The sequence below is a fragment of the Daldinia childiae genome, assembly GCF_008694065.1.
Source record: "Daldinia childiae strain JS-1345 chromosome Unknown Scaffold1, whole genome shotgun sequence".
Classification (NCBI taxonomy): Eukaryota; Fungi; Ascomycota; class Sordariomycetes; order Xylariales; family Hypoxylaceae; genus Daldinia; species Daldinia childiae.
In genome coordinates, this window is record NW_022984642.1 from 1574568 (window position 1) to 1587415 (window position 12848).

General features: G+C 46.7%; 4 protein-coding genes across 4 annotated transcripts; all 4 read left to right on the top strand.

Moving 5' to 3' along the window:
- Positions 1-483: 483 nt before the first annotated feature.
- Positions 484-1496, top strand: GL218_00412 (putative serine-threonine rich protein; the record flags this gene model as incomplete). The annotated part of the gene is made up of 2 exons (XM_033576829.1): positions 484-1078; positions 1135-1496. 2 exons carry the CDS (start codon positions 484-486, stop codon positions 1494-1496), a joined length of 957 nt encoding a protein of 318 aa, XP_033441957.1.
- A 2951-nt stretch (positions 1497-4447) lies between these two features.
- Positions 4448-5350, top strand: GL218_00413 (uncharacterized protein; the record flags this gene model as incomplete). Its single annotated transcript, XM_033576830.1, has 1 exon — positions 4448-5350. The coding sequence occupies one exon, from the start codon at positions 4448-4450 to the stop codon at positions 5348-5350; it is 903 nt and encodes a 300-aa protein (XP_033441956.1).
- A 1241-nt stretch (positions 5351-6591) lies between these two features.
- On the top strand, positions 6592-8993 carry GL218_00414 (uncharacterized protein; the record flags this gene model as incomplete). Its single annotated transcript, XM_033576831.1, has 6 exons — positions 6592-6759; positions 6882-7376; positions 7428-8239; positions 8289-8484; positions 8536-8877; positions 8943-8993. The coding sequence occupies 6 exons, from the start codon at positions 6592-6594 to the stop codon at positions 8991-8993; spliced, it is 2064 nt and encodes a 687-aa protein (XP_033441954.1).
- Positions 8994-10196: 1203 nt separating this feature from the next.
- GL218_00415 (Monoamine oxidase N) lies at positions 10197-11745 on the top strand (the record flags this gene model as incomplete). Its single annotated transcript, XM_033576832.1, has 2 exons — positions 10197-10640; positions 10717-11745. The coding sequence occupies 2 exons, from the start codon at positions 10197-10199 to the stop codon at positions 11743-11745; spliced, it is 1473 nt and encodes a 490-aa protein (XP_033441953.1).
- Positions 11746-12848: the final 1103 nt, after the last annotated feature.

Below are 12848 nucleotides of genomic sequence, written 5' to 3' on the forward strand. Positions count from 1 at the left end.
GTCGTAGTGAACAATTAAGTGGCATACTTCCGGTTCCCGTGCGTCTCCAGTCTTGATCGGGCGCCCTTGGCCCCGGTAGGCCTCCCCAGCTGCATGCTGCACGGAAATTTTTCCTGGCCCTGTTTCGAGGGCAACTCCTGGTCAAGGAGGTATTATCTCAGGGTCCAATTCAAGCCCGACAGCGGGTTAGTAGATCGCCATGCTTGATTTAAGTAACGAGGTCCCCCTCTGGGGCCAGACCTTGGCTGTTTCTTTTCACTCCTCTTCAGACGACTTGTCCTGTGTATACGCTCTTTTCTTTCCATCGTCCCGGTGTGATTTTACGTGTTCATTCTCTTAATTACGAGCAGGCCCTCGCCTTTTGAAGCATTCTATCGCCAGGTTCATTACGGTCATTCAGGAATACCAATAACTCAATCTATAACGACCTCCCGTAAAAAGGAACATTAACGTTTAATTCCCAAATCTTCAAAAATCGTCAACATGAAGTACGCTACAGCTCTTTCGGTTGCCGTTGCGCCTCTGGCCATCGCTAAAGCCGTTAACAACGTCTACCCCCAAAAGAGGACCAGCCACAAGCAGCAACTAGAGGAACTCGCTGGTCTTGACGGCCTTGGTGGGACAATCAACCTGGCACACGGCGTTTCGTTGGGACAGGCTACTCAGATCATCGTGATCTGGGCGAACCCTGGAAACGACGCGAAGACAACGACGCTGCACGAACAAGTCACTGTAACTCAGACAGTCACTGCTGGCGCGGAAGCAACTGCGATTGGAACCGATACCCTTGCTGCCGGTGCTACTACCACAGCAGCTGCTGGTGCGATAGCAACCCACACAGTTCAAGTCGGTGGCTCTGCCGGCTTAGTCTTCGTTCCCGATCAAGTAAAGGCCAACGTTGGTGACATGGTCATCTTCGAGTTCATGAGCATGAACCACACCGCTACCCAGTCCACTTTCGCCGAGCCCTGCAAGGCCATGGAGGGCGGTATGGATTCTGGATTCCAAGCCAATCCCAACAACACCGTCAGCCCCCCTCCCAAGGTTGCCATGCAAGTTATGACCACCGACCCTCTTTGTAAGTTTACATCCCTCGCAGCTCCTGTCTAGAATTTCAACTAACCATCAAATTAGGGTTCTACTGCAAGCAGAAGGGCCACTGTGGAAAGGGTATGACTTTCTCGATCAACCCTACTGCTGAGAAGTCCCAAGCCATCTTCCAGGCCGCGGCCATTCAGCAGAACGGTGCAGGAGCCGGCAGTGCTATCACCGGAAACGCTACCGAATCCGCTGTTGCCGCCCCCGCCGCCACCTCTACAGCAGCTGTTGCAGCTCCATCAGACATCACCCAGGGCACCGGCACTATCCAGAACGGTGCCTGCGTCTGCGCTGTCCAATGCAGCACTGGTAGCTTCCCTGTGAATGCTGCCCAAGGTATCGGTGCCTTCGGTGGTTTCGCAGGAGGCATACCTGAGAGCATGATGGAGACTGTTTAAGCAGTGGTAATGGCGTCTGGGGATTACGACTGATGCCGCGGCTGTTGCTAGCGCGGGTCTGAGATGTTCTGTATATCTGGGGGTTTTTACCTGAATGACTAGACTTCTTTTTTTTTATTGCCTGGCATAGGGATTCTTTGTTTTTAAACATATGACTGGATCGTATATTGTAGGTGCACTTAATAGGTCATCAGATCAAGTAAAAATACCAATACTTAATCCAATGCCATGATATGACCGTTTGTTAAATGTGCAAGACTGGCTTTCACTTGAGTGAACCGAGTATGTAGAAGATATCGAGAAACAGTCACAGCTAGGGAACACTACAGATTAATAATGATCGCATTCATCAAGGAACGAGATTGAGAAAGTCTAGACGCCGTTATACGCCTAGAACCCCGTCTGGTCGGAAAAAAAATTCGCCCCAGTTATATCATATCGCGAAGCATGTCCCTCCTATACCCAAGGTATATAAATACGCCACTCGCTATGCTGGAAGTCCATTTACTTTCCGCCAGCAGCTGCTGCTGCCCTCTTCGCGTCGGCTAAGAACAGAGGACGAATCAGCTTACGTACAAAACACGCAGGTATATCATATGGCGGGAAATGATCTAAATAGCCGCATATTGTTCTCGTTGTGTAGAAGAAAATATATCTCACCAGCAGCTTGCTTCTTGCGCATCATCTCGGCAACAGCTTCCTTGTCGCGTTGCATCTCAGTACCGCTCTTGCCGTTCTTCGATTTCTGCGCAAAAGAGCGGTTAGCATATCATGAACATTATGTCTTAGGTTAAGTGCTTCTGCAGTTTTCAGTATCTCCGGTATACACATTAATTAATATCGAACCAGACCAAGTCTATGAACCTATTTTGCTCAATAGATTTATTCCGTTTCGAGTACCTTTACGACAAGCGAGCGCGGATATTGCGGTAAATGTGTGTAGGTGAATAGGAAGGGCGTAAGCAAAGCGGAAAGACTCACCTGGGCAGCCTGGGCCTTGAGGTTCTTCTCGCGCGCCTTTTCACGCTGATTGCCGCGGGCCATGGTTTCGTAAATAGAGAATGTGGAGAGAAGTAGGATAGACGAGGGAAGGGTAGTAAAAGCAGCGCTTAACAAAACGCAAGTTTGGTGGCTTATCGGTCTGATGGTTAAAGATGGAAGGGTTTACAAGTTTAGGAGGAATCTAAAGTTAGGTTCATGTGTCCAATGTTTCTAGCCGCCAGCTGCTTAAAATAAAGGGCGCCACAGCGTACCGCAGGGGTGTTTCCCGCCTAGAGCCGCGCTGTTAATTTGGTTAACTTATCGCTTGGTCAGTGCGGGCTGCCTACGGCAAAGAACTTTAACGGTTAGCCAATCAAAACATTTTTCTAGTGACTGGTCTAGATATTCTCGATCCTTCCTTGATCAAAAATCGATTCGACTTAATAACAGTGGACTTGTTAGATCCCCCACATAACTTGCTAATACATTAGTAGCCGATGAGATTCAGGTACAATCAGTTGTAGAACGATCTGAAAGATGTTCTTGATTCATCTTAATGTTGTTAATTAGGTACGATGGTGATTGCGATAATATGATTCTTACTCCAGCTAAGTACCTACACATATCCACGTTAGATGCATACAAAAACATGCCATCTACTCGTGAAGTACCTTTGTAGGAATGGAGATGTGAACAATGGCCTGCCTATCTAGGTATTAAAGAACAATGAAGAACAATTCGAAGAAATCATTGTAAAGATAAAGAATAATCAGATACATCATATTTAATTTACCCGAGGTTCAGTCATGTAGTCTGAAGTTATTCCCAAATCGTTCGAGCAGAATATCTGAAGGATCTTTTTTTCCTGTGGTATCTATGAATTAATACTTGGAATGACTTTGGAGGGGTCTGGCCAATGGGTCAAAATCGATGTGAAACAAAAAATCATTAACTGACAGCCAATAGAATTTGGGTCGTAACCTAATTCTCACGATGTATTCGCTCAACGGGAAATAGACTACTTTTGAATCATTGGATATGGTGATCTTCCGCTGCAGGGCCCATGCCATTTTCCTAGCTGCCGGTTTCCTAGTATCATAATACGTGGATCTTTAAGGGTTATGATTCGTGTCAAGCGCCGGGACAGTTGCAGATCTAACCCGTCTGAGGGAAGGAGATTTCACCACATGCATCTTAGAATTAAGTACGCACCTTAGAAGATGCAAACAATAAATTTTTAGATCGTACCATGTCTCTTGTACTCTGCGGCTTCTTACTTGGGTCATAAACACGCGTTTACCAATCGCTTTGACTGTTTAGTACCTCCCTGACGACCCTGACGATCCTGACGAGGGGCACTTCGAGGGGCAATTCAAGGGATACTAATGCTTCGATCGAGCATCAAGCGTGAGAACATTCGCGCCCGACTAAATCTATTGGTCAAAGACACCTGCCCAATGCACAACCTACATTTGTAGATGTAGATGGTACATAATACTCTGATGAATTGATCAAGTCCTTCATTTTTAATTGTCCCTAAATACAACCTCTTTCCTCGTTCTTGCATCACTTCTTTCAGTGCGTTTCTTTTTTCTTTTTTTTTTTTCGTTACTATTTAAAACTTTCAGAGCCACCCGGCCCATCACGACTTTCCTTGTTCAACGGCTTTAATTCACAAGGGTTTCTGTTGTCCTTGATGAATGTACATAATAGCAATATCTTTTGCCTAATTCATTGTCATCAACTTTTATAAAACATAACAATACCATTTGGTATCTTACGTTTTCCTTCAGCGCTCACCTTTCGTTAACCCTCTTCGCTTCGACCATCTTTATTTCTCCCACCTTCGTTCCATCAATTTCGATAGATCTGCAAGCCAGATCCCCGGTTTACCAAAGAAAAAAAAGTAAATTCGCAATAAGCTGCTGGCAGTTTCAACAGTTGGTTTCCCATTTCTTAGATTTCCAACTATGCCGCCTAAGTTGCGCAACGCTAATGCTTACACTCCTAGGGACACAACCCTAGGTATCGCAAGATTCACCAACATCATGGGCTTCAAGTCTAGTTCCGGATTCCAAGGCTCCGCCTTTATTATCCTCCAGGTCATCCGTGGTTGCAATCTTGCTGTTCTGCTGGCCGTCATCTTCGTCTCGGGGATCATGATGTTCTTCGCCAAGATGCCTAACGGCTTTCAGTTCTTCAACGACGTCTCCCTCGCCTTCGTTATCGCCGTCGCCGGTCTCCTGTTCTGGACGGAGCTACCGATCAAGATGGGTAAGGCGATGATTAGTCGAAACTGGCCAGCGATCGGCGAAGACCGCGGCTTCACCTGGCTCGGCATCGCTATGATTCTTATGGGATGCCACCATCTTGGTGCGCTCAGCAATGATACTTACAACAACAAGGACGTACCATTCCAGGTTTGGCAGGCTATTATGGCATCCGGCATCATCGCAATCGCGTTTGGCGTTACTAACGTCATTGCCTCGCTCGTCTTTAGCAACAGGGCGAGCGGCGTTCATGCTCGAGAGGTCCGCAACAATGGTGCGACCACCAGAGATGTCAACTTCACCGAAGAATACGATAGCTACCGAAGCAATTCGATTCGTAAGGAAAAGGCCAAGAGTAGATTTTCCATCTTCAACAGGGGTAATTCCAAGCCCAAGATCAGCCACCCGATTACTCATGATCCTCATGATCTTGAGTACGGACCGAGCGATGATCATCTCCCCATCGACGACCGCTGCAGTCCTATAATTCCCGATGTGAAGCGTCCCCCTACTGCTCTACATCCTGCCTATAATGCCGGATCAAGATCCAGCCGATATAGCGAAGCAAGTCATCTTGATCGTTTTGCCGATAACAGGATTTAGAGTGGACCAAACGGGACGTCCAGTCCGCATATTCTTAGCATAGGGCACGGTGTTCACTGACATGAGGCGTTTGGTTTTGTAATTTCGGATATACCCAAATTCTGGACAGCGGACATTTTGCTTTAGCTTTTACTGTAGCATACATTAGTAACAGTCATAATTAGGTTAGGTAGGAAAGCGACGCAATCATAGGTATTCAATTTAATTTCTCCATTATACGTATTCATAATTTAATATTTGTGCGTGACGCGGATTAGCTTAAATTATGCGCTCAGATGGATGATTGTGAATGATTCTATACTAAAGAGTTGTTAGTTACGTGTAGTTAGTTAAAACTATTATGTATCTACATAGGTAGGTTAGTGGTATGATGTACCTGAGCCAACTACATACCTAAGGTTATATGATAGGCACGTGACCGATCTAGCCGCAGTATTAGGTAATCCGGTAGATCTTCCATGTAACTTGTACCGATGAGTACCTGAACTTTGTTCATTATTCGATTTCCACCTATGTACATTTCATCAACAAGCTAAACATCTAGCATGCGTCTTTCTCCTACAACTTTCTATTTCTTTTCAATCGCCGCGAGTTCAACATGACGATTCAATTTACATAGGCTTAACCACTCCTTCTACGATTTTCTTGCGGCAACCTAATAGGATTACTTGCGACAGCTTTCAACTTCCAATATTCTCGAGGTACGGCAATCTTCAACTGCCCATCTACAATCGGATTCCCGTCTTCTAGCAAGGTGATTTCAACCACCTTACCACTTCATTTATTCGCGATCGCATCCAACCCATTCACCAGGTGTGTACAAGATTAAGTATCGCTTGAGGGAAATAGAGGATTGCATACTGGCTAGTCCTGTAGCCTGTTGGCGTAGAGGGATCCTGGGAAAGACAATGTTTTGAGCTCTCATAATCTCTTAATACCTACCACCAGGCGGTTTCTCGTGGCCACTTTGGCAAACTGGTGGAACCAGGCAGGAGTGATCCTATCTTACAATTCTCGTGCCTTTATTTCTGATGAGAATATCGAGTGAGGGGCATCTATCTGCATCTGCCTTTGTGACATCTATACAACCTTAGAATTGGGTCATTGTTCTCTACGTGCAAGCGGGAGAAAAGCGACAAATCAGGGTCTGAACCCTCTCTTCATTTATACATCGTGAGGCCTTCCTCACTAGTTCGTTTTCATCGATTCACTCGTCGCGTGCTTGCATATATTAAGCAATCATGTCCAACGACTCCGAGTCTGAGGCGGTAGCCCAGGACTTTCGGGATGCTCTTGAAGATCTTCAAAGTTTCGATAGAACTGAAATTAGCACCTTGACTGTAATTGCAAGGGAAAACACCGAACACGCGCATGCCATATCTGGCGCTCTTCAGGATCACATCAAACGAGTAGGTTAATTCCTTCTCTGCGCCGACTACATAATAGACGGACACCCTCATTGTCCCATTAACGCATTATCTACCAGTTTGTTTAGAGATATGTAGGAGTATTATGCTAATGTTCTTCTTAGGTTGCTCCTCAAAAGAAACTGCCTGCCCTCTATGTTCTCGACTCCATCGTAAAGAATGTGGGTACGCCATATACGCTTTACTTCGGCCGAAAGTTATATCAGACATTCATGGATGCCTACGCATCAGTCGATATGCCTACCCGACGCAAGATGGATGAGATGCTTAGGACCTGGAAGGGACCCGTTGCCGGCTCGCTCGATACTCGACCCGTTTTCCCTCCGGATGTTACACGCCCCATTGAGAACGCACTCATCAAGGCGAGAACAGCGCATCTACAAGCGCAACAGAAACATCAACAAGGTCAGCAACAGTTGCTTGGTCGTGGTAGGCCAGCAAGCCAGGGGGTGCCATATCGTGAGACGCCTACTCCGCCAGGCTACCACCCGCCTTCTCAAGCCAACGGCTATCCCTCCCAGGCTCCTGTACCCAGCCCACACGGCCCATCTTATGGTAGCTCGAGCCAGTTACCTCCGACTACTTACCCGTCCCATCCCGTAAGCTCTCAACCCTAAATGTAGTATGATTATTACTAATATCCTGCTCAGAGTCAACCACAGCCGGCCAGATCTACACCACAACCTACGCCAGGATTAATGGCCTTCCAACCCCCCCAGCTAGGAGGCTATGGCGTACCACAGGCTGGAATCAGCATAGATGCTTTGAATAATGACATCCAGAGACTGATTACGGCCTCCAAGGCCCAAATCGCATTGAACCCGCATGACCCTAGTATACAGACAAGGTTGAAGGCGCTCATGGATTTGCAAACTATACTTCAAACCCAGAACCTGCCACAGGATCAGTTAGTGCTTGTTAAGAATCAAATTGCTGATCTCGCCGTGACTATAAGAGCACCCCCATCACAAACACCTACTCCTGCACCTATCCCTCAGCCACAACCAGCACCCGTAGCAGTAGCTCCTCCGCCGGCGCCGGCGCCCAAGGTTTCTTTAGATTCATTATTCGGTGCAGGTGCCTTAGCTGCCCTAATGGCACGAAATTCTGCCACGCCGCAAGCATCTGCACCTTATCACCCTCCTACACCTGCCGTTGTTCACACTCCGCCTCCGCCACCACAACCAAAGCCGGTTGAATCTAAGAAACCAATCACTACACACCAGCCGCCGCCACCACCTTCTGATCCTATGGCACTAATGAATATGTTGAGACAAGCCGGTTTACTTCCGGGTACGGCACCGGTTAGTAGTTCGACACCTGTCTCTCGTCCAACACCTTCAAACCCCTTTCCTGTTACTTTCAACACTCCGGCTATGGTCCCAGTTGTTCAACATATTCGTCCTTCTACTCTTGAGGGTCTTACAAGTGATATCGTTCTGCGACCATCGTCTCTTAAACAGTACGTTTCTTTCGAAAATCTCTCTCAATTTAAACTAATGGGCTTGTAGGTTTCGCCCTCACTTATTGCCTTTCCTATTCGAATCTCTAGGACCTCAATGTACGCAGTGCGGACGACGGTTCCCAAAGAATGAAGAGGGTAAGAAGAAAAAGACGGCCCATATGGACTGGCATTTCCGGGTGAACCAGCGTATGGCCGAAGCTGAGAAGCGAGGACAACATCGGAGCTGGTTGGTAGATGAAGTAGTACGTATTCTGCTAAACCGTGTCACGTAATTACAATGCTAATATGACTAGGATTGGATTAAAACAAGGGAGATCGTTGACGAGGACTATGTGGCCCCATCCGGAGATTCTAATTCGGCGTCAGGAGGCGCCGCTCCTAAACCGCCGCAGCTGCAATATATTCCCGTACCTGACGATCCTAGTTTAGCAAACAGCGTTTGTAGCATTTGCCAAGAGAAGTTTGAGACGAGATGGCTGGACCTGCAACAGGAGTTTGTGTGGCCTGACACTATGAAAGTCGGCCAGAAGATATATCATGCAAGCTGTTATAAAGAAGCGTTCAAGGATGGCGGAAACACACCTGTGTATTCCAGGGGCACTCCTGAGCCAGTGACGGGAAAGAGGAAAGCCGAGGTAAGTTTTTGCATATTACATCCCTAAAGTGCCGGACACTCATTTCGATACTAACGCGTTACAAGCAGGATGAATTAACTTCTACACGAAGTAAGATAAAGGTGGAGGGTACGTAGGATGTACACTCCAGCCCTAGTCCCCCTGATCCATCGTGTCCCGTATCGGAACGCTCACGTGTGGTCCGCTCTAGTGTCGTACGCTTGAGACCTGCTCGCTTGAGTCCGACGAACTATAGACCGACACATTCTAGTCCGCTGAAGAACTGTACCTAGTAGGAGACTGCAGTCTACATCTTAGACGCTGTAGCTGACTATAGTTTTGTGGGTTTTATCCGCGGTCATTGGACTGTAGCTATAGTAGGATAGAGTCAGTCATGTACCTACCTGTCTCCCAAGAGAGGCACCATTGGTAGGTAGGTAGAACAATAATAATACAAAGTAGCGATTCTAATTTTGTATTTTATTTTGGTGATTTAGCGTTTACTGATTCTTTTATCTCTGTAATCATACTATACAGTTGCACCATAGTTAGGAGCCTAGTTAGTCCATAAGAGAACAAGTTTAGCGATAATATGTTAACTATATGTCAGGATTCTAGATGAAACATCTAGAACAAATAACAGGTTTAGTATGTATAGACATAGAACCTCTTAGGTAGCTTGAGTTCCTTGCGGAACAACGAAGTTATTTCCATGCTTTTTGGTTTCACCTTGTGACACTATACTCATGCTCTATAACCTCAGAATTAACTCCAGTTCTGTTTATGAAATTAAACATCCAGTTCCCGAAAGAATACGTAAGTTAATTCAACAGAATCCAGCACCCAATATAGAAATCATTTCACTAACAAGAGTACTCAACCAAATGAGTCTCGATTAATCGGATGAGGAACAGCACGGTGGTAGCGATGTACATGCGGTGTGACTTCTTTTGATCGAATTAAGGAGCTAACAGCTGGCCTGCGGGCATATCACTCGATGCCATTCCATATTTTCCTAAAACGGCAATAAAAGTGAGAAAATAGCCCACGCCCAGATCTATTTGCGCCCTTAGCTTATCCATGGTAGAACTACCGGAAGTGAGGTTCTCCGTCCTGGTAGATCATATTCTAATGATTTACTCAATTGGGAAAGAATAATGAGAAAGACGACCGTTTGAAGACGGTGCCTCCAACATAGGCTCCTATTCAGGTGAAACGCCAACGTCTCAATGGATAGCCCAGACGAGAGGATGGCATGCGAATATATAAGGGTAATAGCCTGCGCAGTATAGGCCCCTAGGAAACTTGTTAGTTGGATAAGAGCTTTTCAAACTATCAATATGGCAAACCCGACTACTCACACTACCCGCGACGGGTTCCATTGGACCAGGGAGGGAGGTCTAGCAGCAGGCGTCCCTTCAGTCAGCGTAGTCCAGCCACCTTCTAACTTGATATCTACCGACCAGAAAGACCCTTATGATGCGGTAATCATAGGGGCGGGCTACGCAGGATTGACCGCCGCTCGTGATCTTTCAACCGCTGGCTACAAAGTTCTGCTTCTGGAAGCACGAGACCGTATCGGCGGTCGTACCTTTTCAACTGACATCGGGGGCTATCCATTCGAGCTAGGTGGAACTTGGGTACACTGGTATCAACCGTTTGTTTGGCGGGAACTTTCGCGATATAATCTTACGAACGAACTCGAGATCTCACCCAGTTTAGAAGGTGGTAAGACTATTATTCGGGTAGGGAATGATACTATCACCTTAGGCCACGAAGAAGAGGTATGTCCAAAGAAGTAACTCGAAGAGTATGTTCTAGAAGCGTTGTCGTACGCTCATTATATTATGTACCGTATAGTTTGCGAAGCTCGAGGCCGTTCTCAACAAGTTCGTTGACGTCGACGGACAGCGCGGCCGCGCCATCATCCCATTCCCATATAACCAGCATTTCAACACCGAGGCTCTCGAGCGCTTCGACAAGATGTCTATAGCTGATCGGATCGCGGAGCTAGGAGACCAGCTCGAGCCGATAGAGCGTGCTATCTTAGAAGTATATTTTTCTGTCCTCTGTGGCAGCGATCTAAAGGACGCCTCGTTCTGGGAAGTTCTGCGCAACTGGGCGCTCGGCGGATATAATTGTATGGACTTCCTGGCTGCAAGTGCGGCTTTCAAACTGGCGCGTGGACAGTCAGATTTCGCTCGACGGTTCTTTGACGAGGCCGCGGGTACCGGTCAGTTGAACTATAAGTTCTTAAGCACAGTATCCGCGGTGGCTGATCACGGGGACCGGGTCGAAGTGACAGTACACGACGGGACTATTTTTAAGACCCGACGACTAATCTGCACTGTACCGCTTAATGTCTTGAAGAGCATCTCATTCTCTCCAGCTCTCCCGGCAGCTAAACTTGCAGCATCAGAGCAAGGCCATATCAATTTTATTGTCAAAATTAACGCAGAAACCCAGGGCCCAGACCTCCGGTCCGTCAGTGCGCTTACACATCCCGCCGGAGGTCTGAACTATATGTCCGGCGACGGAATCACACCCTCTGGTAACACGCATATTGTGGGTCTTGGCACGAAGTTACAGCCGAAAAAAGACCCAGAAGTTGCGCTCTCGGCCTTCCGTAGCCTCGCCGACGGCACAGTTGTAGAACGTCTTGTCTTTCATGACTGGAACGAGGATGAGTTCTCCAAGGGCACCTGGGCGTGGCTGGGACCGGGCATGGCCACAAAGTACCTTACCGCTCTCCGAGAGAGACACGGGAACGTGCTATTTGCGAGTGGGGACTGGGCGGCGGGCTGGAGGGGTTGCATTGATGGGGCTATTGAGGAGGGAGGCAGGGTGAGTAAGGAGGTATTGGATGAGTTGAGGGCGATGAGTAACTAAGATGAGTTTTTGTTATGGGATCGGCATTATGCTGACGCCAGCTACCTCGTATGACGTTTGTTAGTCATGCTATATTATAATTAGGAGGACGAGCAATAGGTTGCTTTTACGACTGACTATAGACGATAGAGCTTTATCTACTAGGTAGTTGTCTCCAGTTATGCAGCCCTAAGGCTTACGTACCTAAGATATTTAGTAAGTGTAATAGCTATATCTGTTTGAAGCTTATTGAAGATCATAGTTACTATTTGGTATGTTACACCAAGTAGATGAATTTGGAAATAGTATACCTTACGTCCCAGTATTAAGTTGTTTCTCCTTGACACCGGTGAGAATAATTGTTTCACAGTAGTCCTATTATATGACTTAATACCTAGACTCAACCATTGTTAGTACAGCTTTAGGATACCTACTTATATTGATAACGGAAAGTATTTATAAAATCCGGATCCCTTAGGCTTTCATGATATACGAGTTTTCCTATCACGTGTCGCACGTGCGCTAAATTTCCCTCTTTAAGTCTTTCTATTTACCCCTATTGATCTTACATATCTCGAGTCTCGCGGAGGTGGAAGCTGGGTACCTAGGTATCTATATACACACAATCTTCCATGTAGGAAACAATAACTTGAGCTCGGAAAAACGCACCTGGGACAATGGCAGATCATGGGAATGATAAAAAATGTGAGTGAGGAGGCTATTACTCCTCTCTTTACCCCATTCGGCGAACCATGTTACCCTGATCTAACCTCAACAATTAGCCTGCTATAATTGTGTCAAGCGCCGTATCGTCTGTGACAAGACCGAAAACCAATGCGTTAAATGCACCAAAAAGAATCTAAAATGCCCTGGGTATGGTGTAAGATATCGCTTTGCCAAAGGGGCGACCAGCTCTAGCCTACTATCGGTATCATCTTTAGAAGAAGACCATACTGGGTCGAAACGACCAAGAAGGCCTTATAAGTGGATCGAATGTTCGAGGGACAAATTAAAGACCGCATCACGAGTTTCAAAGGCACCACAAATAGTACACAACCTACTGCCACTCGATTGTTCATACTTAACGACGATACCAACTGCGATGTCAGACTTGGACCCCAGAA